This window comes from Glandiceps talaboti, chromosome 7 (assembly GCF_964340395.1).
Source record: "Glandiceps talaboti chromosome 7, keGlaTala1.1, whole genome shotgun sequence".
NCBI lineage: Eukaryota > Metazoa > Hemichordata > Enteropneusta > Spengelidae > Glandiceps > Glandiceps talaboti.
The window spans coordinates 26,848,508-26,870,224 of record NC_135555.1 but is presented as its reverse complement, the minus strand read 5'-3'; the positions used below and the strand labels follow the sequence as shown (position 1 = coordinate 26,870,224).

The 21,717-nt window shown below is 36.2% G+C and overlaps 1 protein-coding gene across 2 annotated transcripts in view; it reads left to right on the top strand.

The window, feature by feature from the left end:
* Nucleotides 1-619: 619 nt before the first annotated feature.
* The window catches only part of LOC144437321 (puratrophin-1-like), a 148,123-nt gene continuing 127,025 nt past the window's right edge, over nt 620-21,717 (top strand). For both annotated transcript variants that reach the window (XM_078126244.1, XM_078126243.1), the window contains exon 1: nt 620-794. In XM_078126244.1, the coding sequence (XP_077982370.1) occupies nt 693-794 (102 nt within the window). In that variant the 5' untranslated portion in view covers nt 620-692. The remainder of the gene's footprint in view (nt 795-21,717) is intronic.

The following is a 21,717-nucleotide window of genomic DNA, read 5'->3' as shown; positions in this document are numbered from 1 at the left end:
TTCTTTTGAATTAAGTCTATATATGTAAATATATATATATATATATATATATATATATATATATATATATATATATATATATATACACAAAAATTGTAGCTTTGTTTTTATTTACAATACTACAATACAGTGGCAGAGTGTAACGTAATATATATATATATATATATATATATATATATACACACAAAAATCAGTGTTAAGTTGTATATATATATATAATTCATAAAATGTTGAGTCACACAAAATAAAATATAAAAAAGAGTAAACAAGTGTTGTAGGTATTCGTGTTATTGCCTTTTGCTCTCGTACTACCCTTTTCATCAATTCTGAATGGGTTAAATCGGATCTGAATATAAATTTGAAAAATAAAATTCTGGTGTGGCCTGGCCCGGCCTGTCCTGGATTTTGTACCAACCGTATAACTATTTGGCTTTGACTCATTCCTTCATTCTATCTATTCCTTGCTGGCTTGAACACATGCTGAATACATGAATATTTCCAGATATGATTCCGAGTCATGAATACGAATTCGAATACGAATGTTTGCAATACACTTGGTCACGTGATTTGAAAGTGAATGCGCATGCCTTGTTGAATTTGCGGAAATGAAATATGGCGAAGTTGCCTGTGCTGACCCGACTATGTGTTGTCATCGTAAACACATGTTAAGTCCGATATCTTGAATAATTCACATGTTACATCATAAGCAATTGACAATATTCACAAAATACGAAGCCATGGCATCAGGAAGCGACCATTCCACGAAGCAAACTGTAGAAGAAACGCCGAACAAGGTAAGTTGCACTTGGGACATACAACTTGTACGTACATTACTGTCTCACACTCTATCATCCATTGGGCCTTATCAACATTCCTACCTCGTTTAAACTTCAGATAATTTTCGATTTAGTGATGTCGGAAAAATTGCAGAAATTTCTCAGGTAAACGTGTTAACCATATACTGTAATTTATAGAAGTTTATAATGTCGGTAAATTTCACTATTGTTTCTCCAGACTTTGTCAAACCCATGGCCGCGGCCGACATCGCTAAAGTTTGGGACTTCGCCCGAGTAACCTCGGCATCGGTCAACAGCTGATTGACACCTATGTCCCCAAATTGACTTAGCAACTTCACCGGTCCGTTTGTATACGCCAGTATTGTCGTCGGTGTGTCTTTGTGGTTGAAATTCTTTTGTTGTCGTCAGTGACAGTCGATGAATGTAAATTGTAACTCTCAACTTGAAACAAGCCGATCATTAATTATATTAGTGGTGCATTGACACTTTGCACAGTACATGTATATCAATTTCGATGACCAGCTATAACGTTACACCTTTCAGTAATTATACTGACAGTCAGTATAATTACTCCAAGGTTACACTAAGAGGCTTGGGATTGGCCTTTATTTAAATAGTTTTATATTTTACTTTTACATTTTTTTTTGCTTTTTAGCACAAGGTTCAGTAATGCTTATGCATGGCGAGTGTGTGTGTGTGTGTGTGTGTGTGTGTGTGTGTGTGTGTGTGTGTGTGTGTGTGTGTGTGTGTGTGTGTGTGTGTGTGTGTGCGAGCATGTATGTGTGCGTGCGTGCGTGCATGCATGTGTTTAAACTAAAAAACTGCTGGGCCAATTGTTTAGATATTTGGTGGGGATGTTACCTTGTGAGATATTACTGACAATACATGAACATCTACTGATCTTTGTGAATCCCAGTGTACATGTGTAAAGCCATACAAATAATGTTAAGGTAGACAGGGAAGAACCGCTGGCCGACCGCTGCCGATTGCAGGCCCTTAGATCTGTAACAATTACTAACATACATTGTTGACTTCACATGCCACTCATATGGAAATTTGCCGTTTAATTTTCATGAAACTTCGAATTCAGACTTAAAAATACCTAGTGAATCGATGTATGAAAAAATAATTGCTTGGTAGAAGCGATTTTCTTTACAAAAACGTCAAATTTGGTCAAGATTTTGGGAAAAAATCGGTGAAAATTTCGGCGAGCGTTTCCTGTAAATGTATTTGCCGTACACCCTGAACTGTGACCTAGACACATTCAAAACAACATACTCTATCGATGTTTTATAGAAAATAGGTGAATTTCCAATTAATTCTTAGTAAAAACTATGAAAATGGTGCATTTTTGAGTCCAAACGATGTCATTTTCAAGTCCCAGGCGAAATCACGTAAATCTGTAACGAGTGATCCGATTGAAAGGCGAGTACCAAACATCGATAGGTCAGAGTCTGAAGGATTACCATAGAACCACGTTATCATCCGGGTACTTCCCGCTAACACGCAAAGTTGGGTCAAAGGATTAGTCCGAACGTGAAAAAATCTTGCCGAACGAAGCCGAAGATGACGTTTTTAATAAATATTCATGAGATGTTACGGGTGGCGCCATGATAATGGAGTGGAATGCGGAAGTAGGTCTCTGCATAACGGATCGCCCGATAGCGCATTGGTTGTGACATCGCGGGAATTTTGAAACATTAGTGCAGTAAATAAGAATTTTTTTGTCAGGAATGACAATTCTTGAGTATATTTTGGTAAAGGAGCATGAATATTGGACTATATGTTCCTCCTCTTTGACTGGCCGTGGTGGGACGTGAGCATGGACAATTTGACATATGCAAATAAGTTCAAAGTCCAAAACACTTCGTGCTGTGTCGGATTACGTCGTAAATAGTCAAGGCGATTCTTCCCCGTCTACCTTAATAGCCTGACATAAGTGTGAAAGAGTGGAACAAAACTTCCCTATTAAACATTTCCCCTATGAGCTTCATACATGATGTACAGTGAGATATGCAGTCATTCATCTACTTTTTTGTAATAAAATAATTTAATTACAGTGTTTGTGTTTGTCGATGAACATTTACCGTATACTGGGTTAGTCTGAAGATGAGAATGATCTGAGTATTATCAATGTAAACCTACAATGTACATATATGTCTATATCAATGTAAACCTACAATGTACATGTATGTCTATATCAATGTAAATCTACAATGTACATGTATGTCTATATCAATGTAAATCTACAATGTACATGTATGTCTATATCAATGTAAACCTACAATGTACATGTATGTCTATATCAATGTAAATCTACAATGTACATGTATGTCTATATCAATGTAAATCTACAATGTACATGTATGTCTATATCAATGTAAATCTACAGTGTACATGTATGTCTATATCAATGTAAACCTACAATGTACATATATGTCTATATCAATGTAAATCTACAATGTACATGTATGTCTATATCAATGTAAATCTACAATGTACATGTATGTCTATATCAATGTAAATCTACAATGTACATATATGTCTATATCAATGTAAATCTACAATGTACATATATGTCTATATCAATGTAAATCTACAATGTACATGTATGTCTATATCAATCTAAATCTACAATGTACATGTATGTCTATATCAATGTAAATCTACAATGTACATGTATGTCTATATCAATGTAAATCTACAATGTACATGTATGTCTATATCAATCTAAATCTACAATGTACATGTATGTCTATATCAATGTAAATCTACAATGTACATGTATGTCTATATCAATGTAAACCTACAATGTACATGTATGTCTATATCAATCTAAACCTACAATGTACATGTATGGCTATATCAATCTAAACCTACAATGTACATGTATGTCTATATCAATGTAAATCTACAATGTACATGTATGTCTATATCAATGTAAACCTACAATGTACATGTATGTCTATATCAATGTAAATCTACAATGTACATGTATGTCTATATCAATGTAAATCTACAATGTACATATATGTCTATATCAATCTAAACCTACAATGTACATGTATGTTTATATCAATCTAAACCTACAATGTACATGTATGTTTATATCAATCTAAACCTACAATGTACATGTATGTTTATATCAATCTAAACCTACAATGTACATGTATGTCTATATCAATGTAAATCTACAATGTACATGTATGTCTATATCAATCTAAATCTACAATGTACATGTATGTCTATATCAATGTAAATCTACAATGTACATGTATGTCTATATCAATGTAAATCTACAATGTACATGTATGTCTATATCAATCTAAATCTACAATGTACATGTATGTCTATATCAATGTAAATCTACAATGTACATGTATGTCTATATCAATGTAAACCTACAATGTACATGTATGTCTATATCAATCTAAACCTACAATGTACATGTATGTCTATATCAATCTAAACCTACAATGTACATGTATGTCTATATCAATGTAAATCTACAATGTACATGTATGTCTATATCAATGTAAACCTACAATGTACATGTATGTCTATATCAATCTAAACCTACAATGTACATGTATGTCTATATCAATCTAAACCTACAATGTACATGTATGTTTATATCAATCTAAACCTACAATGTACATATATGTTTATATCAATGTAAACCTACAATGTACATGTATGTCTATATCAATCTAAACCTACAATGTACATGTATGTCTATATCAATCTAAACCTACAATGTACATGTATGTCTATATCAATGTAAATCTACAATGTACATGTATGTCTATATCAATGTAAATCTACAATGTACATGTATGTCTATATCAATCTAAACCTACAATGTACATGTATGTTTATATCAATGTAAATCTACAATGTACATATATGTTTATATCAATGTAAACCTACAATGTACATGTATGTCTATATCAATGTAAATCTACAATGTACATGTATGTCTATATCAATGTAAACCTACAATGTACATGTATGTCTATATCAATGTAAATCTACAATGTACATATATGTCTATATCAATGTAAACCTACAATGTACATGTATGTCTATATCAATGTAAATCTACAATGTACATGTATGTCTATATCAATCTAAATCTACAATGTACATGTATGTCTATATCAATGTAAATCTACAATGTACATATATGTCTATATCAATCTAAACCTACAATGTACATGTATGTCTATATCAATGTAAATCTACAATGTACATGTATGTCTATATCAATGTAAATCTACAATGTACATGTATGTCTATATCAATCTAAACCTACAATGTACATGTATGTCTATATCAATCTAAACCTACAATGTACATGTATGTCTATATCAATGTAAATCTACAATGTACATGTATGTCTATATCAATCTAAATGATGGCACACTCTGTACACATAAGTTTGAATGTGGTGATTGTGGACTTCTTTGGCATTTTACCTCCATTCATGACTCTGTAACAGTTATTACAAAACTTAACAGCAATAATATTGAAACTTTGTTGTACAAGAGCGTTATTATAGGAGAGTTACAGTTTTGCCTACACATGTGGGTGTGTTTATTTACGTGGTGATATTATTGGTGGTTATGCAAGCCTAATCCTAGAGTGAGTGTCACAACCAAGTGATTGACATATATTACCATGGCAACATTCGCTCTTATCTAGAAGCTATTCTACATATTTGATTTCTAATCTACATAACGGCCTCTGCATGACCTTCTTTTCACTAGTTCAGGGTGGGCCAAAATCTTCTGAAGTTTCGACGACATCCTAGTGCAGAGTAATACAGTTGTGTGAGAGCAGAATGTTGTGACAGTATCTTACAGTGAAAGGTTTATTTGGCTTGGCTGCTGGTGTGTTGTGATATGGATAGATCACATGTCAGTGAGTTGATAAAATGTAAATAATGGAATGGAGTTGACAGGGAACTTCTCAAAACCTTAACTCTTCACTTTTTAAGTGTGAAAATAAAATGATTATGTTACAAAATGTAGATTTCAGTTCAAAAGGTTGTCAGGTATTTTTAAATCTTGCTAATCTATTATCAAAAGGTTATTTGAACCACAGTTCAAAGGGGAATGTGTTTTCCACGGAATACTAACTTTATAGTGACCCCCGAAGTGTCCTTTAATAGAGAGTTTCTTCTTCCCACACAGTGATGTCACTATCATGTAGTGAATGTAAGATGGCTGTCTCCTAAGACAAGTGTCTATGTTTTAGTGTATCTCTCATTATGTAACTGTTAAATACCAGTCTATCAGCTGAGGTAATGCTTGCTGTCATTTTTTTAAAGCAGTTAACACAATGCAGTATGTCACGTTAAAAGAGTTTGAGAAGGTAGGCAAATTGGATGTGTTTTCTAGGTTCTCTCACTGTAGGTTATCAGATCTAGGCATGTTGAATTTGATCCTTATTGGGGCAAGACCCATCAGCTGATACTGTCTGCATTCTTGTAATTGTGTATCTACAAATGTATAAATTACAGTTTGCCATGTAGTCAGTAGTGTAGGAGATTTACCATCAATCAATCTCGAGGTATTCCTCAGATTATAGGGATAAAAATAACCAGGAATTTTCATGTAACTAATTTTTAATTAAGAATCAACCCAGCTTGATGATTTGTGTAGCCTAGAACCAAACCTATTACATATGTTTGATCGTTTTACTATGAATTGAAACAGAAGATCTTGTATTCCAAGCTGGCATTTATTTCACTTGGGTAACTTTTCATAATTTTTCACCACTATCATTTGTCTATTATCCATTCCAGTTTTTATCCCGTCTTTGTTACAACTTTTGTGTGTTTATCACTGATGTAGGTCAGAGGTCAAGAGACTGTAGATTAAGACAAAGTTGAGTATATGTGTAGTCATTAAATATATCAAGAAATGTTGGAATGTACTGAGGACAAGAAGACTATTATCTTTATTTTTCTATAGGTTTGACATTCTTGTATAGGGTACTGATAAATTGTTAAATTGACATTTGTCAAAATAATGGTGTCAAAGTTGACTTGTTAAAAGCTGCACAAACTAGTATCACAGATGGTAAAGATATTAACTGGTGTACTGACAGGTGATGTTTGGAAATCATGTCATTGACCTAGGGGTTACATTCGATGGATTGTAAGATCAGTTCTTCCTGTCTTCTGTTCTTGTCATTGAGAATTCATCACAGGAAGGCTGTTTCCAGTCTGATAGTGTTTGATCTGAGAGCTTAGCTTTGACCTTCCCACACGGCTGAAAGTGTACCTATCAATTTGTGTGGTGCCCTCTAGTGGTCAGTGTTGATGAATGCAGAACATGATCTCTTTGCTTGTCATGATGAAAGTATTTCAACAATGTGTCATAGTATGTCCAATGTTAGCGATAGGTTTTGAAAACCATCAGCCATTTTGGCTACTGTTACCCAATTTCAATTAGCCAAATTGAAAACTGATTAGCCAAAATTTTGTTTCATAATATTATTTCATATTTCAAGTTTACAAATTCATTCTTTGCCATCAGCATTTAAAATTTTGATAAATACTACTACAACAAAACAAAGGTATGTTCAATGTTTTGTTTATCACAACAACACCCTGTAAATAAAGCTTTTAGGGGTAGTCCATTTGATATCCAGGGGAGGAGGGGGGGGGGCTTGGAAGATTGGTGGAGAGTCATTATTTTTTTCCCACCTGCTTGCCTGTGAATTATTTTTTTTCTTCTTCGCCCATGCTGGCAACTTTTTTTCCTTTCCTTCTTTGAGATATCTGGATTTTTTTATGTCAATGTTTGAATACCTACTTTTGTTTCCACAATTTTCTGTTTGGTTTTTGCACAGGATAATACAGAGAGTAAAAAGATGCTGTTTTATCACACACAGATTATTTAGAAAACTACTATATATATAACTATCATGTCTTTTGAAAATGGCAGGAGAGCTAAAAATCACTCTCCTGAAACCATCCAGGTGAGTGGTAGGCGAGTGATTTAATACCTCTCCTGAAAATAGTCAGGCGAGTGAAGAAAAAAAATTTCATTTTCATTTCTATTTGTATTTTTGGCCAGTTGGCTCCGAATAAATAAAATTAAAAAAAACAAAAAAAAAAAACATTTGAAAAATGTATACAAAAATATATTGAACAGTTCGTTTGGTTATTTCTACAACAATTATTATTCCAACAATTTTGTTAAGTCTCTGCACATCAAAATCTTGAAAAAATATTCAGTTTTTTGTTGTGACTACAAGTAGTACAATAGAAAACTAGGTTTTTAATTTCAAATTCTAACTGGTCTTGTTTTCTTAGAACGTTTTTATAAAAACATCCTACCTGAATATCTCCTCCGGAACAATTTATAGTCGCTACGAAGTACATGTTTTGGAGGGCATTGAAGAAACCACCACTTCTATTTCGCTTAAAATGCAGCTAATTCAAACTTGAGATTGTTCAAAACTCTAATGAATTGACAAAAACTAACGTACCCCAGATTACAAATGCCTTCTGATGTTGAGCTTTGACGGTGACGTTAAATTGCTTGCTCAGTAATTTGACTAATTTGTAACCATTCACTCGATCCGAGACAATAACACACGTAACCCCACCTAGTACCTTCACACGGACGACCGGTGTCGCCGACTAAAGTAGCGAGATCCGTTCACGTCTGAGCAGCAGACCTACTTTGTTTTAGAAATCACGACAAGGCGAAAATTCGAGCAAATATTTTATATGTTACAGCAGTCGATAAAGTCATGGAGGTAAAACAGACGTGGTCGGCAGTTGAATAGATCATCGGACAAAAACAATGAAACTGCGTGTTGGAGATTATGAAATAAAAGCCCGGGAATTTCTCTGAAAACTGCACGAGAAATATCGACAGATTATTTTTATTTTTATTTTGTAAAATAATCGATCGTATAATATTTTATTGTCATTCTTTCAACGCCCTCCAAAACATCGCCAAGCTATTGTCGGAACTCTGGGCATGTACTTTGTGTAGCGACTATAAATTGCAGTTGTTGTTCATGTTCTGGAGGAGACATTCACGTAGGATGGTCTCCAAAACCATGTTCTAACAAAACTAGGCCGATCGGAATTTAAAACTAAACTCATCGATGGATTGCTGAAAACGAGAACTCCAAACAGTCATCGTATCAATCGTAATTGCGCAATTTGCAATGATGCGAAAGTTATAATCTCCCTATATACTGAGCTGATCAATATTCATGATATGCCATGACATGCATGTCCCGCTTCGAATACGTCACTATTTTTCCCATATAGGGTAGTACAATGCAAATTTCAGATACATATATAGGTCATGAATGACAGCGCTGACTTCAGCTGGAGATCAACGATTATGAACACGGAAGTGTTCCACGCTCCCACCACGTAATTTTACCGAATAAACGTTGATTTTTATGGTAACCACATATTGAAAAATGATATAAAATAACATCAGGCTGTTGTACAGGTTGGTTGAGGCCCACGCGAGTGGAAAATCGCTCTCGTGGATTTTAATTTGCGCGAGCGGTAGGCGAGTGGAGCGATCGCTCGCCTCAAAAGGCATGCCCTGCCTGAGAAAACTACATATTTCAATACATGTTTGATTTTCAATTAAATAAACATCATTGATAGTTTTTAGCTCTGCTGTCAGCGAAAGCTGAAAGCGTAGCTTTAGGTATAGGTTGTATAGAGTATAGAGAGTAGAGTGAACCATAGGTGTCCGTCAAACTTTTATACTTTCATCATCTTCTCTGAAAGTGACAGTCAGAATTCTTTGATATTTGGTGTGCATGTTCCCTGGGGGGAGGCTATTCAGATTTGTTCATGCCAAGTTGATTTGTGCCATTTTCAATTTTTTATGATTTTTTTTCATAAAATGACATTTTCATCATCTCCTTACGTACTTCTTGTCAGATTGCTTTGATATCTGGTGTGTTGATGCGCAGGGGGTAGCTTACTCAGATTTTTTAATTTCAAGTCAGCACATCTTCTTTTCTATTTTGTATGATTTTTTTTTTGTAATTTAAAAAAAAATGAATATGTTAATGAGCATTATGGCCGACGCCATATTGGAAATCAGTCCACAAGACTTTAAGTAAACTGCCACTTTTCAAAATACACTATTGACGTCAAACAAGCAATGTAATGTGTGCTATAGTCATAATTCTACGCATTGTGCGCCCAAATGACAAGTGTTTGTTCGAAACAGGGTTGTAAACTTCAAATCCAAATTTTGCACCCTCATACAGAATGGTTCATTCCAGTATACGCACCTCACGATCAAGTGAGAAGTCGTGCATGCCTGAACTGAAGTGTATGGAATGATTTTTGACAGAGTCAGCCGTCAATAAAAACGATAATACTCTTTTCTAAAATTACCACATTTTGAAAGGGAAAGTACTTTGTGGTTCATTTATGGAGTTTTGTTTTTGTACGATCAATATTGGTGGCAAAATTACAGCATCAAAATTGCCGATGTGGTAATGCACGACAATCCCAAGTACCCGGATGCACGAGGGACTAACCCGGAAGCAAGTCGTTGTCAGCCATACATTACAGTGCAGTGGTAACGTCGTCCGAGAAATCGCTGCGTTCAGAGTGTCATTATTCACAAAATTGTTGTTTTCGAGTGAAAACCCATCTTGAATTGTATAACTCTAACAAATGAAGACATGTCAAGTTATATTTTGAAAGTTGTATCACTAGTTTGAGATGATTTTCTCACATACTATCGGCGCTTACTTGGACGAGGACCTTACTCCAGTTCATCGGGAAGTTTAGCCAGTCCGATAATTCTTTCTGGTTTAGTTTACAACACTTTTGATCATGCAGATTTTGTTGTTGTGATGAAAAGAAATAAAAAAAAGATCACTTCAACCATTTCATTGTGTTTTCTTTATGAAAGGTAATCGAACATGAACGAGTGTTACCACTGTAACATATGGCTGAGAATGACTCTCTTCCGGGTACTTGGGATTGTCGCCGTATGGAAACTAAGATGGCGATTAATACATTTCTTCCCTATATATATCTACTACAACTAGTACAAGTTGAATGTTGTTGACTTGGTAAATTTGTTAGAAAATTGAAATTCAAATTGCCTCAAAATTATTTTAGACCCCTAGTTTATTTCATTCATCATTAAAATTTTCCAGGGTTAAAGCTGTAAGACACTTGAATTATTTATAGCCAACCTCAAAATCCTGTTTTTTTTTTCTTGTGTGCATTTCCCAGTCATTTTTTTTCAGAGATTTTGTGCAATTTTTCATAACAGTAGATTTTTGTTATAAAATGGTGACTATGGTATAAAAGTACAATACATTACCAACTTCTGTGTAAAATGTGTTTTATAGTGAGACATCATATGAAACCACTAACCACTTTATTGCATCGCTAAAACAAAACTGCATAGTGAAGAGCTGAAGAACTGAACCACTTCTACATGTCACCAAAATAAAAAATAAAATTAAAAAAAAAACAGCGGAGCTATTCTGACTGATAGGTCGCTTGTTATGCCATGGTATGATGACACACTGAAAATGCAAATCGGAAACTTAATTGGTGAGCTCAAACATTCAAACAGACCGGTCAGTTTCTCCAGCCTAGGGGGATAGGGGGTGTTTTTTTTTTCGTTGGGACGACAAAAAGTCACTCACCCCCGTGAATAAAGTTTCATAGCATCTTGACAGTAAGCTGTAGAGGGAAGAGCTTTGAGACTGGGATATGTCCACCTCTTGTGTGAGTGTGTGTGTAGGGGGGGGGGGGGTTCTAGGAGGTCTCCCCTAGAAGCCCTGGAGGATTTTTTACTCCTAAAGGCAATTTTTAGGTTATTCACAGACACTTGCAAGCTTTACAAGACAGCTCTAACATGTAAAAGCAACTACATATGGTTGAAACATTTTTGAAATAAAGTTTCATAGCATCTTGACAGAGGTGGAGGAAAGAACTTTGATTTGAGACTGGGACATGTCTACCTCTTATGAGGGTCCTAGGGGGTCACCCCCAAGAAGCTTTTGAAGTTTTTTACGAATTTTGGTGAATCTTATTGTTGGTTTAACGAATGAGTGGTCTCTGGGGTGAGGGAGTCCAAGGGGTTCCCCCCTGGTAGATCTGGAGTTTTTTGTTTCTATTTAGGCAATTTTTAGGTTATTCATAGCCTCTGAGGTAATATTGCCAAGCTTCGAAAAGCTAAAGTAAATGTAACTTTTTAAATAAGTTTTCCATGTTATAAAAGTGGGCCTGTAACATTGGGTAGGGGCATTGATATTGCATGTATACATGTAGTAAAGTCACTGGTAATGTGGTATGTTAGAGCACTTTAGGAGGTCATACCTAGTGTATAATAGAAACTTGAATTTGAGTTGTGGTGTCGATACATGTAGTGTCTGAAATAGGAAGTATATTCATCCCTTCTGACAAATTCATACTGAAGAGACTAAAACAATTTAGATTAAGTTCTTTTATAAACTATCCAATAGTATGTAGATTACCATTACAAAACCTTCAAGTTCACTTTTGCCCCAAAGTGTAAGATAAGTGAAGCACTGATTGTGAAAGCCAAATATTTACATGGCATGTTCTGTAACTAGTGTGGTAGCTAGGTAATACATGTATATGTATAATTTTATGTAGAGTTATGTTTGAACCCTTACATGAAGTAATATTTAACAACTTTATGAAAGAATGAGACGAGAACAAATATATATATGTACCACAGGCCAACGAAACTGACTGGTCCCTGACATGTGTTTGAAAATGTTTGTCATGACTTGACAAGCGTCCTAGTTGGAGAGGTATCAATCTGATTAAAATCCGATGTGGTGAAAGCGTCTAAATGCTTTATAGTGGCGATCACTCGATATGAAAACAAACAACACAAAACGATGGTAAATAAAGCATTTAGACGCTTTCACCACATCAGATTTTAATCAGATTGGAGAGGTACGAGCAGGTTGAACAGTACACTCGAACTTGTGCATCATTTCCCTGCCAAGACATTTTTTTTCCAGCAGCAGTGGTCCATCTTTTTTTTTCCATCACCCACTCATATCCGGATTTTTTTTTCAAGAAACTCCATTTGGCATCTTTTTTTCCCTGAAATCTTCCAAGCCCCCCCCCCCCCCTGGATATCAAATGGTCCAACCCTTATGACAGTACATATATTTTTGGTAACTACCTGTACAATGTGTCGAAGTATGTCACAGTAATTGATATATTATTCTCTTGGTTTTACATATTAGTCTTAGACGAGTGTATCTATTGTGTGGGCTGTGGACCACTGTTGGCCTGGAAATGTATCTATCATGGAGGTTGTAGGCTGTGGGACACTGTTGGCCTGGAAATGTATCTATCGTGGAGGTTGTAGGCTGTGGACCACTGTTGGCCTGGAAATGTATCTATCGTGGAGGTTATAGGCTGTGGACCACTGTTGGCCTGGAAATGTATCTATCGTGGAGGTTATAGGCTGTGGACCACTGTTGGCCTGGAAATGTATCTATCGTGGAGGTTGTAGGCTGTGGGACACTGTTGGCCTGGGACTATCTATTGTGGAGGTTGTAGGCTGTGGACCACTGTTGGCCTGGGACTGTATCTATTGTGGAGGTTGTAGGCTGTGGACCACTGTTGGCCTGGGAGTGTATCTATTGCGGAGGTTGTAGGCTGTGGACCACTGTTGGCCTGGGAGTGTATCTATTGTGGAGGTTGTAGGCTGTGGGACACTGTAGGCCCGGAAGTGTATCTATTGTGGAGGTTGTAGGCTGTGGGACACTGTAGCCTGGGAGTGTATCTATTGTTGAGGTTGTAGGCTGTGGGACACTGTAGGCCCGGGAGTGTATCTATTGTGGAGGTTGTAGGCTGTGGGCCACTGTTGGCCTGGGAGTGTTTATCTATTGTGCGGATTGCAGGCTGTGGACCACTGTGGGCCTGGGAGTGTATCTATTGTGCGGGTTGTGGGTTGCTATTATTTTTCCATTATACACTAATGTATTCACTGTTTAAAACCCAACAAACTTGTTTGCTGGCTACTGGGGGTTATTGTGAATGTCACATGCTATATGCACTATTCGATAGAACCTAGTAACTTGTTTGCTGGCTACTGGGGGTTATTGTGAATGTCACATGCTATATGCACTATTCGATAGAACCTAACTTGTTTGCTGGCTACTGGAGGTTATTGTGAATGTCACATGCAATATGCACTATTCGATAGAACCTAACTTGTTTGCTGGCTACTGGGGGTTATTGTGAATGTCACATGCAATATGCACTATTCGATAGAACCTAACTTGTTTGCTGGCTACTGGGGGTTATTGTGTGAATGTCACATGCTATATGCACTATTCGATAGAACCTAACTTGTTTGCTGGCTACTGGGGGTTATTGTGTGAATGTCACATGCTATATGCACTATTCGATAGAACCTAACTTGTTTGCTGGCTACTGGGTGTTATTGTGAATGTCACATGCTATATGCACTATTCGATAGAACCTAACTTGTTTGCTGGCTCCTGGGGGTTATTGTGAATGTCACATGCTATATGCACTATTCGATAGAACCTAAATTGTTTGCTGGCTACTGGGGGTTATTGTGAATGTCACATGCTATATGCACTATTAGATAGAACCTAACTTGTTTGCTGGCTACTGGGGGTTATTGTGAATGTCACATGCTATATGCACTATTCTATAGAACCTAACTTGTTTGCTGGCTACTGGGGGTTATTGTGAATGTCACATGCTATATGCACTATTCCATAGAACCTAACTTGTTTGCTGGCTACTGGAGGTTATTGTGAATGTCACATGCTATATGCACTATTCGATAGAACCTAACTTGTTTGCTGGCTACTGGGGGTTATTGTGAATGTCACATGCTATATGCACTATTCGATAGAACCTAACTTGTTTGCTGGCTACTGGGGGTTATTGTGAATGTCACATGCTATATGCACTATTCGATAGAACCTAACTTGTTTGCTGGCTACTGGGGGTTATTGTGAATGTCACATGCTATATACACTATTCGATAGAACCTAACTTGTTTGCTGGCTACTGGGGGTTATTGTGAATGTCACATGCTATATACACTATTCGATAGAACCTAACTTGTTTGCTGGCTACTGGGGGGTATTGTGAATGTCACATGCTATATGCACTATTCGATAGAACCTAACTTGTTTGCTGGCTACTGGGGGTTATTGTGAATGTCACATGCTATATCCACTATTCCATAGAACCTAACTTGTTTGCTGGCTACTGGGGGTTATTGTGAATGTCACATGCTATATACACTATTCGATAGAACCTAACTTGTTTGCTGGCTACTGGGGGTTATTGTGAATGTCACATGCTATATGCACTGTTCGATAGAACCTAACTTGTTTGCTGGCTACTGGGGGTTATTGTGAATGTCACATGCTATATACACTATTCGATAGAACCTAACTTGTTTGCTGGCTACTGGGGGTTATTGTGAATGTCACATGCTATATTCGATAGAACCTATATGCTGCCTGGGCTAAATGCATACACAATTTTGTGTATTTGCCCCTCCCCTAAAAAATGATGGCTACTTTCAAAATTGATTACTTCAACATATTCAACCCAGTTGAACCCACTTTTAATTTGTTTTGTGTAATTGTGTCACTTATATTGTATGTTTATATTTCCTTTAGTTACCATGTGGAAAAGTGCTGACATCCATGTCACCTATGGTTTACGCTAGTCTAGTTCCATGAAGGACAGCTAGTATGCACATTTTTACTGTCCAGTCAAGGTCCCCAACAATTGCGCATACATTTGTAATTGTGTGCTCCCTCCCACATGGTTCATTTAAACATGATGACATCCTGGCATCCCAATGTGATCTTAGTTTAAACAAACTGGAGGAGGAGTTGGACATTTGCATATCATTAAGTGCTGAATTCCCGCGATAGTCAAAACATGGTCACAACAGCTGTATTAAATGTTTTAATGAGCAATGATAACAGCCTGTGATGGATTACTACTGACATCCGCCTTTGTTGTTCACTCACCATGACGTTCAAACACACTTGACACCTTGACTAGATGGTAAAAGTGTGTATACTGTCCGTCATGAAACTAGACTAGGTTTATGCATACACAATTCATGCTAATGCCCTCAGTGGTTCTAAGCAGTTTGAGTCTACAAAGACAGTTATCAGTAAGTTTCAGGATAGTCAACGACCAAAACTAAGAGCACAACTAACAAATGGAATGAAGAAAAATAAAAACCAGTCAAAGTCATTGCATAAATAATTGATCTGTTTCTTTAAATCTCAAATAAGATGACAACAAAACCATATCAGTAGTCACATCACATCGTTGCAAACCACGACTGTTTTACAGTACCACTCTTAACGAGCCGGTCCCTACTGGCCATGGATGCATTGATATACAATATCTGTACTTATGGCGTAACTAATTTATTCATTTTGTATGGAAACACTACAACCAATCAGATTGTCCCTTACATACCACGTGATATACAATTCCTTGGCAAGAGACTAGTACGTACACTGAAAACTGACTTGGTCAAGTTGGGTTCTTGTTGCTGCAATTTTATTTTTGCCATCCTACAAACAAGATTTGATTGATACATGTATGAACATAAAATAATGATCAATAAATCTTGCCTCAAAGTGTCAAGCAGGGTTTGTGAGAGCATGGATTTGTTGTACCGTCAGACTGGGCGTCCGATACAATCGTGAGTTTGTAGCAAGTACCGAAGTAGGTTACCACACGTGGATTATCTCAATATTTAGAGCCATGGTTACAACAAGCCAAGATTGGCTGATTCAAGCGAGTTCACTCGAGATAATCTTAATTCCATTCACAACTTGTAGTTCTTAAAGTGTTGTTTACCATACTCTTGATTTTACAAGGAACTGAACCTTGGCTGAACGCTAAATAAGTACGGCCTTTTAGCACAGTGTCTCTGGGCGCACGAGTTAAGAATGCCGAGAGGACTGCATTCATACCCGTACTTGTATTAATACTCTGTATAGTACCAGTTTATCGGCCCTTAATGTAAATGTTCAACAAACCCATTCTTACGTCATACTCTTTAACCCCATCAAATATTGGTTATCCTAGATGAGTAGATTTAAATGAGACTCACTCGCAGTGAGTGAACCTGCGTGATCACAGAAACTAGTGTAATTTTACCCCTTTCATATATAGTTGGCTAAATACGTCAATATTAACGATATTATCGACATTTTATTGTATTCTGATAGAAGCATTCTGAGACATAATTTGGGAAACAAATGCACATAGTAAAATCCTTGACAGACTATACAATATTCATTTATAATAAACAATTGTATTTCTGAAATACATGTAATGTGTATGGAAACTAGGAAAAGATGCATTGTAATGGGCATGGAAACTAGGAAAAGATGTATTGTAATGGGCATAATTAGTGATTTTATAAATGGGGCTAGATGCATTGTAATGGGCATAATTAGTGATTTTATAAATGGGGCTAGATGCATTGTAATGGGCATAATTAGTGATTTTATAAATGGGGCTAGATGCATTGTAATGGGCATAATTAGTGATTTTATAAATGGGGCTAGATGCATTGTAATGGGCATAATTAGTGATTTTATAAATGGGGCTACACATGCAGAATAGCTGCACCAAATTAAATGAAACTTGCTACATCTACAGATCATACAAAGATATAGCATTTTCAGTTCATCTCTGGTTTATGGATAGGAACTACAAATGTACATGTACGTTAGCTGATAGCCAGTCATCAGGTATGGTTCCTGTTCTGAGTGAGTAAGATGGAAATTGAAACATACATTGTATTAATGATGGTTTAGCAAATCATTTAGTGCAAATTTTGTGAATTTTGGTCCTAAGCCATCTGTACCTATAGCCAAAATTTCAAGAACCTTATCTTCAGTAACCCGGATGTTGCCTAGACATTTGTTATCCTTGATTGGGATCTTTGGTAGATTGCAATAATCCTGCTGCTTTGTAATAAAAAGTAGAAGTAGTTGTTAAAGAGGTTGGCCTTGTCTTTAACCATGCAGGCTGAACCATGCGTGGCTATAACACTTGGGAGAGTTTTAGAGCTGAGTTTTGGACCTGATAAATGACCAAAAAACGTTTTGGGTTGTCAATAATTGTGATCCCAAAATTATTGGTGTACTGCACTGAATTTAGTCGTCAGCAAATTTTTCAGCCTATTGCTAATCTTATGAAAATTTTCCCGATGTTGTGGTTGATTTCTTTTCTTTGCACGTCTCCATGCAGTTTCTTTACTGTTTTGTAAATGTCTGTATTCTGCGTCAATCCAACCCATGTATGAGGCATCCTTGATTTTAACTTTAGGAATGTAAACATCAAAAAGGTTAATCTTAAACATTGCCCAGGCCCAATTAGCATTCAAGGAAGCTAAAGACACTATTGAAATTTGTATTCGAAAGCACAGACTTGATGTTAGTCCAGTTATACTCATTGTATCAAATTGGATGAAAGATGTCTGTTTTGTTGCTTACATATGATGATTATGTTGTTCAGGGAAAACAAACCAAGGAGAGGATTATTTTGGAAAAGGTGGTATTGGCATAAAGTACATGCAAGAGTATTAATTTCTTGGTTGTAATTAAAATTGACATGGATGACAAAGACATAGGAACAATTATCAGTGGAATCAAATGTGCTGGTTTGACCTAAGTATACTAAGGATATAAATAGCTGTAGGGTGTAGGAAGCCGTATTACCCATCATACAATATAATACAATATAATTCATAGAGTCCATTCAGGTGGGAAGGCAGTTGTGAAACTATATAATCAAAAATTAGGAAAAAATTGGAACCTATGTATTAGATTATGACCTTTATGTAGATATTGTACATGTATCACAAACAAAGGAACAGAAATGAAAATTGTCAGTTACTCTAAAGAAACAGAATGTTGGATATTTGGGTGTCTGTGACAGTCACTATATTGTTGGTACTCGTCGTAGTAATGTGTGTATTGCAAAGGAAGGTAAGAAATAATTTGATATTACAGAAATTATCTCAGTAATGCAAATAATTGTTTATTTTGATGGCAAAGTCAGAGAAATTTACGCAAGTCAGAGAAAATGAATTAAGGAAAAATTATGGCGTATGCCGATTTCACACCAGATGGTGCCAGTCTGTTTTTACTTGTCATTTATATATATATATACATATAAATTGTATGTTATGAATTGTAAATGCAGGTGAACTGACCAGTTTTAGTAACAAGCCACCTGATGCAAGTCATATAGTGTCAAACTTCTCTTGACATTATTTTCAATTTGATTTTTTACAATTACTAAATGATAATGTTAGTGTGATCATAATTTGTGTGTGTGTGTGTGTGTGTGTGTGTGTGTGTGTGTGTGCGTGTATGTATGTGTGTATGAGTTTGTGTGGATGGATGTGTGTGGCTGGTAGTATGTATGTATTATTGTACATGTATGTATATGTATATGTCTATGTATGTATGTATGTATGTATGTATGTATGTATGTATGTATGTATGTATGTATGGTATGTATGTATTTGTGTGTGTGTGTGTGTGTGTCTGTCTTTCTGTCTGTCTATATGTGTGTGTGTGTGTGAGTGTGAGCATGTGTGTGTCTGTGTGTGTGTGTGGGGGGGATGTGACTTAAACTAAAAAAGAGCCAGATTGTGTGGTATTTGGTGGTGACATTACTTTTGGTGTCGAGTTAGGAAATTGTTCAAAGCAAAATGATCGCATAACAGGTATGTGATTTGAGTCAAATTGGTCTGAAATTTGCTTGGAATGTTCTTAGAGGTGTGTAGACTAAGATTTGTTCATGACATGTGGATAAACATTTTAAAAACTGTGCAGCTGTGCTACAAAGCTATTGGTGCTATTTTGATAAATATTTACCATTTAATTGCTAATATTTGTAAAGGACAAATATTTGAGACCAAGATTTGAATGTTAGAAAATCTTTTTTATAACACAAGTGAACTGAGGTTCAGTGTGCTATAGGCACGGTGAAATGTGCTTATATGTGTACACGTATGTGCACGCGCACGTGCGTAGATAGAAAATTGTTGAAATGAAAATGATCACCTCAGAGATGTGCATTTTGTGTAAAAAATGTGATTTTTGGTCAAAAAACTTAAACTCAAAAACCTACCACTGGCCAGTTTGGCCTGAAATTTGCTGGGAACGTTTCGGACAAAAAACTTTAACTCCCAAACTACCCAGCAGATCGAGCTGAAATTTGGTTGGAACATTCTTAGTGGAGTTTAGCTGAAGAATTATTCATGACATGATGATCCCAACAGTGATAGAATTAGGGCTAAAATGTGTCTTTTTTGTCAAAAATATATAGTTCCAAAACTACTGAGCAGATTGGGCTGAAATTTATGGGGATTCATCTGGGGATGTACAGATAAAGCTGTATTCATAACACGGTGATCCCATCAGTGATATGCAAATTAGGTTTAAAAATCTCAATTTTGGTCAAAAAGTTATATCTTGAAACTGCGTGGTGGATGGGTTGTAACTTGGTGTGGGGATGTTTCTGAAGGTACTATTCTGCAGTTATTGTTGAAAACATTTCGACACAATTGGCCCTTACAACCATGACCCTTAGTAAAAGTGAAATGAGGATGCATATTACAAAGATAACAACAGAGGAGGCTGGAAGGGGTGCAGAGCATGATGGGTAAAAACAACTGTGAAAGCTCATTACGCAGTGAGTCGCCATTGTGTATACTTCGATGTGTGGTACGTTTACAATGGTGGCTGGCTCAGTGCTCACCAACCGTATTTTGGGGCATTTTCAACTCGCCGTAACTTTCACAATAATTCATGATTTTGGATACTTTAAAAGCGAAAATCTTGACTGATATTTCGCCATCCGTGCTAGAAGAATCAATTTCGGAATTATTGATTATAGGATTACTTTGATTTTTCGGCGATTTCGTGAAGAATACTTGACCCCGCTGAGGTCGGAAATTTCGGCCCGGTTTTTCGCCCAAAATATACAAATTTTGCAAAATGGATGCATTCTTGTGTACTTTTAAATGGCTGTTGTTAGAAATAGACAAGGTCTGTTCAAAATTTTTGGTAGAAAGCGGGTGATCCAACCCAGAGTCGAAGGTGACCTCCGTTGACAAGTGATGTGACGTGACAGGCGAGCTTCTCACAACTTGCTCAACTACTACAGTAATTAAAATCACCGTTCACACCCATTTTCACCATTGACCCTACATGAAAGGGTCTGTTTTCGCACATGTTGAGATATTTTCAAGTTAAATGTAACTTGCCAAATTCGATATCACCCTGCAATCGTGTGTAATAGTGACACCAGAATAAAGGCAACTCGCGTAAGAGCAGGTCGTATTTTTGAGTGCAGAGTCCTGAGTACAGCACCTCGACTTTATTCAGTCTACCTAACTAAAACGTTAGATGTCTACCTCCCAAAATACAAACATTTGCTCAAAACATATTAAATAAATAAATAAATAAATAAATAAATAAATACAACAACAACAAGACTTCGGCCTTTTTATTATAAAGTTTTCTATTGCCATAAATTGTGCGAGTCTCTCAGTTATATTTTAATCCAACATGGTTTTGCTCACTTGTCTGGCAACGTGACAAACATGTGTAGCAAAATGTGCTCAGGCTATGTAAATTGTGGTAACGTATGATGAGGTATTTTTGATCATGTAAGCATTGCGAAATATTATATAACTAGCAAGGTAGATGTAATATATGTAATTTTGAGCTGGAATGGCGAGATTTGATATTTTGAGTGACTGGCATGAAAGCCATGTGAAGAGGAAAATATTCACTACATGGATCCATAATATGAGTGTTTTCTGAACATATTAAAGCTTAG